The 12,710-nt window shown below is 41.7% G+C and overlaps 1 protein-coding gene across 3 annotated transcripts in view; it reads left to right on the forward strand.

Moving 5' to 3' along the window:
* The window catches only part of NEBL (nebulette), a 335,915-nt gene that overhangs the window by 302,118 nt on the left and 21,087 nt on the right, over positions 1-12,710 (forward strand). Inside the window, exons 23-26 of one of the 3 annotated variants that reach the window (XM_040645355.1) lie at positions 477-581; positions 1,490-1,661; positions 4,273-4,365; positions 5,644-5,793. In XM_040645355.1, coding sequence (XP_040501289.1) covers positions 477-581; positions 1,490-1,661; positions 4,273-4,365; positions 5,644-5,793 — 520 coding nt within the window. The remainder of the gene's footprint in view (positions 1-476; positions 582-1,489; positions 1,662-4,272; positions 4,366-5,643; positions 5,794-12,710) is intronic. The other 2 variants (XM_040645356.1, XM_040645354.1) reach the window with 2 other exon arrangements.

A 12,710-nucleotide genomic window follows, 5' to 3' on the forward strand; every position in this document is an offset into this window, starting at 1 on the left:
GAGGAGCCTGATGTGGGACTCGATCCCAGAACGCTGGGATCACGCCCTGAGCCGAAGGCAGACGCTTAACGACTGCACCACCCAGGCGCCCCTTTTTTTATTTTTTTAAAGATTTTATTTATTTATTTGACAGAGATAGAGACAGCCAGAGAGAGAGGGAACACAAGCAGGGGGAGTGGGAGAGGAAGAAGCAGGCTCATAGTGGAGGAGCCTGATGTGGGGCTCGATCCCATAACGCCGGGATCACGCCCTGAGCTGAAGGCAGACGCTTAACCGCTGTGCCACCCAGGCGCCCCACAGAGTAAAATTTTAGATTGTTACTCTAGAATAACAGGTAATTCACTGAACAACTTCCCTGGGAAAGAACTGGGACTACGTTGTATGTGTGTCACTCATTCGGAGAGTTTGAAAAGTTACGTAATATTTTTTCTTATAATTTTCTTATTGTTAAGTACGTTCTACTATTTACTTTGCAGGTAAAATATACCCAGGACCATAAACAGATGAAAGGTAGACCAAGTCTGATTTTAGATACCCCTGGTCTGAGATATGTCAAAGAAGCACAAAACCATATTTCAATGGTAGGGTACAACCAGCTGCTGCTTCTCATGACTAAAACATACTAAGGAATGGCCCCACCCGGTGTACTGACGGCGTCGTTCACCATTAATCTGGATAACTAACAAAGCATGAACGAAAAGCAAAACGTGGATGGGCCCATCTTTTTGGGGGGACTTTCTAATCACACTGAAATGTAATGGACATATTTAGTCTAATAAAGTAATTTTTCTCAGTGATATTTTGGGTGTGTTTTTATTTCTAACATGACTACTATAAATGCGTTTTATGAAAAACGTTTGCTTGGACTTCTTTTCAATAAATTTTAAGGTAGAGTTTGGTATATTTACATGTTGCAAAGGATATAAAAACTGTGTATGTTTTTTAAAGCAATTGCATGAGATACAATTTATATGCCATAAGGTTTATTCATTTAAAGTGTTCAATTCAGTGATCTATAGTAAAATTTACAGATCCAGTTTCAGAATATGAAAGAAGTGTATGTTTTGAAGTATATATATCCATTTTTGTAATAATATACAAAAATCATATATAACTATTTGTAACTCTCAATCTAATTTTAAATAATACTGTTTTCTTGGGTAATTGTGTGGAAATAACATAACATTTTAATACCTATTAAAGGTTCAAAGATAGAAAATTAATTTGTACCTAAGTTAGTACATTTTAGGAAATCACCAGGATTAATTAAAAGAGCTGTTAACCATAATGATGAAAAACATTGTGAAAGTATCAGCACTTGATTTCTGATGTTAGGAAGCTGACATTTCAGACACTATTTTTGGAGTAATTGGAAAAGATACAAATATGTGGAAAATAATCTAGATACAGCTGCCACAGCAAAATTTTATGAGGTACGTAACCATCAGGAAATTCCAGTTTGAGTTCATGCTGTTTTCCCTTTTTTCAGGTAAAATATCATGAAGACTTTGAAAAGACAAAGGGAAGGGGCTTTACTCCTGTTGTAGATGACCCCGTGACTGAGCGAGTGAGGAAGAACACGCAGGTGGTCAGTGATGCGGCCTACAAAGGTGTCCACCCTCACATCGTGGAGATGGACAGGAGACCTGGAATCATTGTCGGTAAGCTGACGGTCCTTCTCAGCAGGTCCGCACAGTCAAAAACATCGTCCTTGGCCTAGCTTTTGAATCGGCCTCCTCATTCATGAGACTCCTCAAATGTTTGATGTGGTGCCCAACTGAAAACGAACCAGGCTAAGTGCTACTGTTGGCGCCATGTTGAATGGGATCCATGGTACTTGCCAGGTATCAGTGCCAATCCTTTCTATGATTGGACTTTCTCTGTCTTTAATAACTTTCTGTTCTTAAGGGTGTTCTTACTTGTTAAGCAAAGACGCAGCCCAAATATCAGACATGAGTGGTAACAAAGGTTGAGCAATTATTTTGTTTTCCTTTCGCTTATGTTCTGGATCAATGCATTGTACTGCAGACATCGTCTACATGGGGGACAGAAAAAACAGAAATAATCCCCTTTCTGTCCTTTTACCACAAATAAAAGTACCAAAGAGATTCTGATGGTATTCATAATATGAATAGCTTATGTATTTTTTGAATACTATCTCTGAATGGGGATATTCGGGAGCTGTCTACCAGCACCATAAATCTGAGACAAAGGAAACTTCTCTCCTCGCTGTTCCTTCTTGTCCATCTGGGAACATCTTAGGAACGAAGTGTTGAATGGTAGCTGAGACAGCAGTGATCACCCCAGGGTTAGGGCTAGAAAGGCAGTTATTGACTTTTCAATATAAATCAACGACCCATACTTCCAAATGACTATTGCCTGAATTTTTGTAGCTAGTCCAATCCTAAAGCTCAGATAATATTTTGGGAACCCATTCTGCATGCTCGTCGATAACCTTAGCATTAGGTTAGCTTCATCTTCACAGGGAAGAGCTTATTTTTTTGGAGCTAGTGAAAGGCCATTTAGAGGTGGGCTGGGTGAGGGAAGTGTGTTTCTACCTGACTGGGTAATGTCTTAATGTGAAACAACGGTACTGAAGTCGGGCCGTTAAGTTCCTCGAATGATTAGTAAGCGAATCTGAAAGTCCTTTCCACAGAGGAATTCCACACATATGTGCACACTACTGATAGCTCTGCACATCTTTCAAAGGTGATTGTGTAAAAGGATCACATTAGGTTGAATGGATGGGTTGAGATGTTTTCATTGAAAGTAACATGGATTTAATTTCATTGCTTTGGCTTAACATCTCATAAGGGATAGTGAGTACAGAGGGTCCGATTCATCCCTCAAGGATGGAAACGCTGACTGTCTACACAGCTTACACTGGGGTCCTCCTCCCTAGATCAGGGGCCCAGAATGATGGCAAAATTCTTGTTAGAAACTGGGAGTTTGTCTAGACTTCGAGCTCTCAGAATTCAGTACTCACTACCTTTGGGATAGAAATTATTATTATTTTTTAAAAAATTCAACATATATGTCTCTAAATTATTCCCTTACTGGGTCATCTGGAAGCCACTTGATTTCTTCTTAGTGGGGGAGACTGTTTTCCATTGAGGACTTTCCTATGAAGCCACAAAGTGAAGTACATTCAACAAGCAAACTTCTGAGTCAGGCAGGAAAATGCAGGTTTGGAGATCTTCTGAGCAATTCAGACTAAGCCAAGTTGTGCTGCTTCTATTTTTGCTGGAGGCTCTGCTTTGGACTAGTTGTGTAACCGTGGTCAGGCTACCTTGATCTCTCTATGCCTTAGTTTCCCTATTTATAAAACAGGATAGTAAGAGCACCTACTTAAATATGGTAGGAAGCCTAAGTGAGTTATGTTGTGATGGACGGTCGTGCTCGGCACGTAATACTAATGACAGACACTAGGAGCTCCGCTTCCAGCTCCATTCATTAATTGTTTTTACTCAAGCTCCGTTTCTGTCCGTAGCTAGATTTTTCACTCTCCTGTTGTGAATACAGCACTGAGCAGATCAGGTTAGGACATGAGCACCATTAGTTGGAGACACGGGTAAACCTGGAAGTTATTGTATTTGGATTTTGCCTCCAACTCAAATAGGAGAGTGAATTGGTTTGCTCAGGTCTGATTGCTAAGGATGGCAGTGAACGCACCTCTGGTCCCTTGAGAGCAGGAAGTTGCTCCTTGCTCATCTTTCCATCCCTCACCCTCCCTTGCTCAGTGCCATGCTTTATTGCACTTTTCCAAGAAATGTGTCTTGTGTGGGTTAGCCTGTGCTCACCAGCTTCCAATGAAAGCTGGGCTTGCCCCTTACCTGCATTTCAAACACTTGTTTTGGGGAGGGAAGTTTTTGTTCTTCGTTTTCTCGGACAAAAACCTCTCAGTCACTTCCTATGAATTACTCACGTGTCCTTGATCGGGAGCTTAAATCAAACATTTTACCTCTTTCAGCGTGTGGAGGGCACAAGTGTTGGGGGTTCGGGGGTGCGGGGAGTTGTCTGGTGTGTTGGGTGATGAGTCAAAGGCTCCAGACGGAAGGTCAATGAAGAACAAACCAGGCAACTGAAGTCTGCTCTCAAAGTTTTCTTATTAAATCCTTGTGAATGTGACTGTCCCTTTGTTCTCCTCCGAAGTCTGCAGTGCAATGAGTTCGCTTATTACTGGTGTGCTTATGACATGTATCTTTTTCCAGACTTGCCCTTGACTTCTTAAAATTCATTCTTGATTTGTTGATTTCTTCCTTTTGGTAAAAGACCTCAAAGTTTGGCGTACAGATCCTGGCTCCATCTTCGACCTTGATCCCCTGGAAGACAATATTCAGTCTAGAAGTCTCCATATGCTCTCTGGTACTGCTTACATTTTGAGTTGCTCCCCATTTATGTGGTTTTGTCCTGAGAGTTGAAGCTACTCTGAGCGGTAGAGGCTCATGGTACCAACTGTGTGATGTAAATTTAAAAGTTGAGGTTTTGAAAAACAAAAAAACAAACAAAAATGCCATGCTGCTTTAAAATACCATTAATCATTTATGAAAACAGACTTTGCAAAAGGGCTTTTTAATATATCTTAGATTCCTTTGTTCTAGATTCACTTAGAAAGGTGTCCAGAGATTCCTGATGTCTGCTTTTCATTAGTGAACGTGATTTTATAGGTTTTCTGGGCTTTCAAATGCAGTTATTCGGACTGCACTAAAGTGCTGAGACATAGAGGGTTTGTTTCATGGAAAACAGTATTCCAACATTTTAGGTAGATGTTAAGATTTATATATAAAACAGTGGGGAGGTTTTCTATACAGCATCATGAACGTGTTAAAAAATAGACTTTTGGGTACACTTAAAATGTATCTCTGAGTGTTTGTTTAGTGCAAAATTTATAGTGTATAGATATGCAAGTTTATTTGACTTTTAATTTAGACCTTGTGTTTCTAATTAAAAGCAAAACCTGAATGGTTTGGCTCTTTGGGTACAGTGATAGCATGGTTTGACATTTCAGACTTTCAGATAGTGTTTAACAAACTGAAGCTTTGACAGTTATGCAATTATTTTAAACAATATAAATAGATGTATCATATCCTTTGGGTCTGACTCTCTCCCCTGATTTAAACTCTACATTTAATTACTGACGTTAATGAAATTGAAAGCCCAAGGCAATGTAGGGACTCTAATACTTTTGTAGTCAGTTTGATCCACGTAATCAGCCAAATTGTCATTAAATTTTCTGAAGATAAAGAAAAGGCAACAAATGCTGTATGCTTGGGGATTCTTGAAAATGATTATGTCTAACCAGACGTTATATTTGATAGAAATATTTTAGTTTGCCAGTGTTGTTCTTAGTTCTTGTCAATTTCCCATCCCCCATTTCTCCTTTAAAATCTAGACTTACAATGAGTATAAATGATTGTTCAACATTTCTACATTTGAAACTACAGAATGCTGAAGTTTGGTAGTAGGCGACTAGAACTTATAATAGTTGAGCTTGGGATTTTATTTAGTAAGACATGGGTTTTCTTCCTTGTTTAACTTTTATTTTTTCTTTCTTTTCTTTTCTTTTCCTTTCTTTTTTTTTTTTTTTTTTTTTGTTCTTCAAGTCACTTAACCACAAATCTGAATATTTTCCCTCCACTATAGAAAAGGCGAATCACTATAGGAGACACCGTTCCCGATCTCACTCGAGCAGTACTTTTGGTACAGGTCTCGGAGATGACAAATCAGAAATATCCGAGATTTACCCTAGCTTTTCGTGCTGCAGTGAGGGAACCAGACCGTCGGATGAAGGAGGTAGCAAGCATTACCCAGTCTCAGAGAATAATCATTCATTTTTGTAAACATGTCCCAAGTGCGTCTAACGTTCTTCACCTTTGCACCGACACGTAGCCTGGGTGTATTCGAAAATTTTAAATTATGTTTAGAAAGTTTGAGTCCTTTGCTTTTAAACTACTAATTTGCATTTCTGCATGTTTGTTTTTCCTGTCTCACTTCACTGTTTTCACTGCCAGTGGATCTTTAATGACCACAGGGGCGTGGGAGCTGCCACGTGAGTCTGTTTCACCGTTGGACGTGGTAGACGTACGTGGCGCGAGGGGACACTAGAGTTCTGTGGCTTTTGTATCTGGTTATACAAAATTGTACAGTTATATTTGAGCGGCTTAGAGGGGTTGCTCCGAATCTGTGTGCATTGCAGTATTGCTACACATTTGCAGACGAGCTAGATCTTGCCTAAAACAAATTGGATGTGATACTTGAGATATGGGATTTTTTTTTTTAAGTGGAAAACACTATTGATTGTTAATAATCTTCCCTATATTTCCTGTAGTCATCCTCTCTTCTGTTTTCTGCATCCAAGCTGGTGGATTAGGTCTAGACCTTTTAGTTGAAATTGTTTGGGATGTTAAACTAATCCTGCGGATAAAGGTCTTATTGACGTTTAAGACTACAGTGCGGCCACATTTTAGCGCTACGGGCAGTGGGGTGAGGGGCCAGAAATGTGTAAGAACTACTGGAATCCTGAATTTCCTTTTCAAACCGCAGAGGTCAGAGCGCTGAAATCAATCCCTAAGGCAGGCAGTTTTGATGGTGAGCAACTTCACATGGGGGGTTGGGGGATGGGGAAAAAGTAAAGTGACTGAAGACCAGATGAGACCATGAGCACTCTTGCAGTTGTGTGATTGTTTTTTCCATTTGTTCGAATAAAGCACTCAGGAGGGGAAAAGCAGTTACATCCTGTACATCTTAAATTATGCGTTGAGGCTGGCCTCAGCTCTGTAGAAAGGTGTTTTTTTTTTCTTTTTTTCTTTGATGTTTCAGCTTTACTGAGGTACTGTCAGATATCTGAAGTGTCCACCGGGATGATCTGATGTATGAGCACGTTGGGAAGGGACTCCCCACCCCGCCTCCCGTCTAGTAATTAGCACATCCATCCCTCACATAGTTCTCTTTCATTTGGGTGCGAGAGAACATTCACGTTCTACTCTCCTAGCAAACTTCAACTAGACAATACAGTGTTGGGTGTTGTCAACCATCGTGGCCATGTTAGACGTGAGAGCCTCAGAGCTTATTCATTTACAGCCCATAGTTTGCACCCCTTTCTAACTTCTCCGTGTTCCCCACCCCCAGCCCGACAGCCACTTTTCTACTCTTTCTATGAGTTTGCTTTGTTTTTTTTTTTTCTTTTTAAGATCCCACCTTACTAGAAAGTTTTAAATGATCTCCTTTCTCTATGGTTCTAGTGAAGAATTTGTCAATTGGTTTTGCTCTCTTAGAGATAAGATAGACGTGGGTGATCTCCCCTTTCTGTGACTGCTTCTCTAGCAGAGGGTTCAGTGACTTCGTGAGTATTTTGATTTTGGATTTGCGGTTCTTGATTTCTCCCTTCAGGGTCCTCTGTGGTTCTGGAGGTACAGAATAATGTCGGCGCTCGATGAGATGAACAAAACCCAAAGCCAATACAAGAATACATTTCGAGCCATCTTAGTCAACATCGCTCAGTCCAGCATTTTGGAGTTGATGCAATGTGCCTTAGAGACTTGGCTTCAGCAATGACCCTTCCCCTTCGTCTCTGTACATCCAACACAGCCTTCATTCGTTTATTCACCAAATATTTATTGAGTGTTCTTTGTACACCAGCCAAGAGCCGGGATCTGGCGATGCATATAGCAGCGAGCAAAAGAGAGGCACACCTGGTCTAAGGGGCTTAGACTTTGGTGGGGGACCCTGACATTAAACAGATACTGACCCAACCAACATATAATGAAGAACGGAGTAGGTGCTGAGGGGAGAGCATGGGGGCTACTAGATGTATGACAGGGGAATTCCATATGGCCTTGATGTCAGGGAAGCCTTCCCAGGGAAGGAAGATTTGAGCCGAAATGCCAATGCTCAATGACGTTAACTAGGCCAACGGGGCTTTGGGAGAAGAATGCCTTTGAGAGAGAGAACAGAATACTAAGACGGTGTATCCGTGAGATGTTGAAATGGAGGTGTCAAGTAGGCGGTCTGAGTTCAGACGGAAGGTGACACTGGAGACATCTGTGGGAGGTCCGGGATGAACCTGTGTAGAGAAGGAGAATTCAGACCCCCTCCCCCAGATGTATCCAGTCCCTCAGCACCTGTGGACTCTCTCCATTCTCCACCTCCAGGGGTACACTGTGAAAACCTGCTGCGGTTGGGTTATCCCTTCTTTCCACAACTTCTTTTTTTCTAATCATTTCTAGCAAAGGGACCCTATACTATGCCAAACTGAATGAGAAAATGTCTCCATTGAAAGACAGTATACATAAATATTCTTACAATTATACCAGAATGTAAGAGTAACACATGGTTAATAGGGAATAATTACATTTTTTGAAATGGAGGAATTTCAGACTCCATGGAAGGTGGTGTTGAGGGGCAGTGACGGGGGGTAGATTTCTGGCAGGAAGGGGAGTCTCAGGAGCTTATATAATGTCTTACAAAATGCCTTTAAAATGTTTTGTCATTCTCAGCCCCCTGTCATGGGGCCAAGATGCTCTGCTCTTAATGACATTCCCTATTTTGGAAAATAGATATTGAGGTATAAAGCAAAAGTAAAGATGTGCCAGTATGTGTTAAAACACACATCCAGGTGATGGTGTACCCACAAGATATCTGCATTAATTCAAAAAGATTTTGAACTACATGGGAATATGCTCCTAATTCCGTTTATTTTAAGGGAAGCAAGGCACATTCTATCAAATGGCACCTTCTGTCTGTATTCAGATGATTAGTGACATGACATACCAAACCTAATATGTTTAGAACAATACCCTCCCCCACTCCGCCTAGCAACCTGCTCTTTCTCAGGATCCCAGTTTGCTAAGTGGCAACTGCAGCTGTCCAGGTACTGAGGTCAAACCCTGTGGAGTCATCCTCGGCTCCTCTCCTTTACTCACACCTGCCTCCAACCATCAGCAAATCTTGTCAGCTCTACCAGGAAAAATGCATCCAGAATCCGAGTGCTTGGGACCCCCTCTGCCTCAGACCATCACAGTAGCCTCTGGATTGGTTTCCAGCTTCTGTTCTGGCCATCCCACGCCACCAACCCTCTGCCTTGCTCTGTTCTCCAGCTGGCAGCCAGAAGGAGCTTTCTGGAACATAAGTCTGATCATGTCATTCTTCCGCTACCATTTCATTCTGAATATAACCCAGATCCTCACCATTGCCTACGAGGCCCTCAGCTGCTCTGGGCCCTGGCTGCTATCCTAAGCTTATTCCCTCCCATTTTCCATCCACCTCTGCTGTCCTGTCTCCCTGCTTTACTCAAACCTTCCAAGCAAGCTCCCACTCGGGGCCTTTGCAATTAACGACTTTCCTGCCTGGAACATTCCCTCTCATCCCCGTATTTGTTTTTGTCTAGTCGCACTTTTTTCCATGATTCTGCTCAGATGTCACTTTGTCAAAGGGACCCTCTCTAATCACCAGAGATAAAATAGCACGCTTTCCTTTCCTGTCTGGCCCTTTACCCTCCTTTTCCCCCCCTCCATTAGCACGTGACACCTCCTGAGATATTAGATATTTACTTGTTTATTTGCTCGTCTGTCTTGGCCTCGCTAGAATAGAAGCCCTATAAGAGCAGAGAATTGGCTCTTTCGTTCACCACTCTGTCTCCAGCTCTTAGAATAAATGCTCAGCAAGTATTTGGTGAATGCATGAAATGGCCAAATTAATATTTTCTTCTCATTCTTTTTTTTTAAATTAATCTGATCAACTTATAGCATGGTATTAGTTTCAGGTGTACAACAAACTCATATTTTAAAAACTAAAACTGCATCTATAAATATATATAGTATAATTATCTTTTAAAATACAAGTCTGTTGTGGAAGGCTTTTAAGGAAATTCTTCCATTTTCATTTGGATGATGTTTTGATATGTTTCAAGAACATTAAAGCATAGCTGTAAAAAAAAACCTAAAATGGAAACATTCCCAGGGTTTTGTTTTGTTTTCCTGATGGGAAAGGGAAGGAGTAGTATCCATGACTTTTCGGTTACTTTGAAATGTAGGGTCCCCTTTGAAATGTGCGCTATGCTGGGCCCTGGTAAGGAGGTGCTGATTGGCTCCATAGAAGGAAGAGGCTTTTATGGTCTTGATGGCGATTTGATGAAAACCTTTAGTGTCTCGAGTAAATCATATGTATTGGTTTAAATACCATTCTAGAAACTGAAAAGAATTTTAAAACAGTACTTGTTAGTGGTTAAGATGAGGAAAAAAGAAAATGTAAGTATTTAGAAATGCCATTTTTTCTCCAGATTTTGTTGATTTTTTAAAAGACCTAGATTAGGATTTTCTATGATGAAATGTGCTGAGTCCCAGAGAGAGGCCCTTTACTAGTGGGTTCTCTCCCTGCCATGGAGGGGCTGTGTGCGGCCATGCCGCGCTGCCGCGGACACGGCGCCGTGCCACGGGACAAGACTGTGGACTTCACCCTAGCTCCCGCTCACGTGGCCTGAGTTCTCTGGAGGCCATCTGATGTTATTAGGCACAGAATCCACATCTGTAACAAGATGGATATAACAAGAAGCTCTCTAAGAGATTTTACATTTTCCTGAGCTAAGTGCCATAAATTTAAATAAGCTCCCCTCCCCCTTACTTTTCTACGCATGAGAACGTATTTCTGTTCTAAAGGTGATCCGTTGTACTTTGTGAATTAAGTGGCCGGGCAGTTAGGAGAATTATAGTTTTAGGGTCCTTCCTATGAGTCAGAGGAAATTCTGATTGTTGGGACAAAAGGTTAAACGATTGACTCCTTTCCTTGAGGCAAAAATACCATGTTTTCGTCGTTCACATTTGGTTTTCATGAACATTAGCATAGAGCCCTTCTCCTTTAAGTTAGTTCGTATCATTGTTATGTGTTTCTTATGATATTTTCTCCTTTGCTTTGATTGCTGAATATTTTCATTTTCTTATGTGATTATTTTGGGCTTTCTTACTTTGCAGTCTACGTTCCAAAGTATTCAGTTCCCAGAGGATTTTCATTGTACCTCTCTACTGTGTAACTTTGATTCAATAAAGGAGGCTTTTATTTAAACTTGATCTAATTTTGTTTTGATTCTTGAATAGTGTTATTTGAAATTATCTTTACTGCCTTTTGGTATCAGATGAGGTTAACTTATTTTCATTTGACACACAGTTGCGTGACTGGCAATACTCCTGACGGTCCTTGCTTATTTCACTGCGAGGTTTTCTTTGATCTTTGTGTTTGTCTTCAGTTCACAACCTGCCACATCTATTTGCCTTCTGGTACTACTTTGTATTTCTTCGGTTGCCCCGAACTCACAGTGGGCTGTGTTGCTAGTATTTTTATGTGTTTGCAATCTTGCCCGGTGTTTACCCTTCTCCGTTTGAACTGCCTTTCCATCTGGCTTCGGGTATTTTGTGTTTTCTGATTTCCTCTGGAGCGTATGAGGGAATAGGAGGGCGACAGGGAAGGAAAAGCGGATGCACTTTTTAAAATAGACATTTGCGGTTTTCCAACCTTGTGAAGTTTTCCATTTTGTTGTGAAGGAATCTGATTGGAATGACCTCGTCCTGCCTTCACCGATGGAAAACGAGCTTCTGAATTCGGTGACCGTGCCAGCTGGGCTGTGCCTGTAGCATTCCAGCCCATGCACTGTGTCCTCAAAGGAGGTTAGGTTGCAAGAGATGCTCCATTACATCCTGGAACTCTCAGTAGAATGTCTGGAAGTGGACCAAGACAGTAGTGCGCCAATGAGGGAGCCAAGTGCCCGAAAGCCATGGGTGTTTTAAAGGCACCCATAAATCCATCTGTTCATTCACCAGACATTTATCTCCCCTGTGTGTGAGATGCTAGAAACAGAGAAAATAAAGATCTACTTATTGTCCTTGAAGAGCTCACATTCTGGCGAGAGAGCGGATGCATTAACCCATGGTGCTCAGGAAGGCACTGGGATGGAGTGACACATGGAGTTAGAGTTAGCCAGGTCGGGAAATGGGAAAGGAGTGTTTTTGGCAGAAAAGCAGCATGTGACAGAACACAGCACATTGGAAAGTTCTGGCACATCGTAAGCCCAGGGGCTGTGTGTCTGGGAAAGGGACTGAAGACCAGACCAGAGTGTGGGGGAGCCGAGCCATAGTCTCTGCAGAGACAGGGACAACCGAATATCCTTTCTGGGCACTCTGCTTGGGCTCTGTCCTGCAGGACATATAGAGTCTATGTAGAAGTCCGGTTCCCGAGACTGGTAGGTAATTGAATCCGATTTGGAAGTTTGATCCGCTCTGGGAGCATGTCTAAGGATCTAGTCTGCATTGGATGCTTGAGATTCTGCCAAGAGAACTGACTCCTTGGGTATCATGTGACCAGAAGGCCTTCTGAGCAGTCTTGTAGAGGAAACACGGTGGAGAGATAGCGTAGTGCGTTTTTATTTCAAATGTCACAATGTCTCTTATGGTTGACATTCATCACTGATGCGGAAGAGCAGAAACACCGAAATCATAGCACCTTCCTACTCTCATGATTTCCAGACTCCAGACAAAATGGCCCACTGCTGGATGTTGGATAGGATCTCAAATCTTACATCTGGAACCAGTGTCTTATTTCCTGTCTTCCCAAAAAACCAAACATCTGTTCTTGTCTTTGTTCACCATTGGAGCTGATAACACAATCATTCAGAGCAATATGCCAGCCCAACTGGGGACATCCTTATCGCATTTCTTCCTCTCACG

The sequence above is a fragment of the Ursus maritimus genome, unplaced genomic scaffold, assembly GCF_017311325.1.
Source record: "Ursus maritimus isolate PB19 unplaced genomic scaffold, ASM1731132v1 scaffold_31, whole genome shotgun sequence".
NCBI classification, from domain to species: domain Eukaryota; kingdom Metazoa; phylum Chordata; class Mammalia; order Carnivora; family Ursidae; genus Ursus; species Ursus maritimus.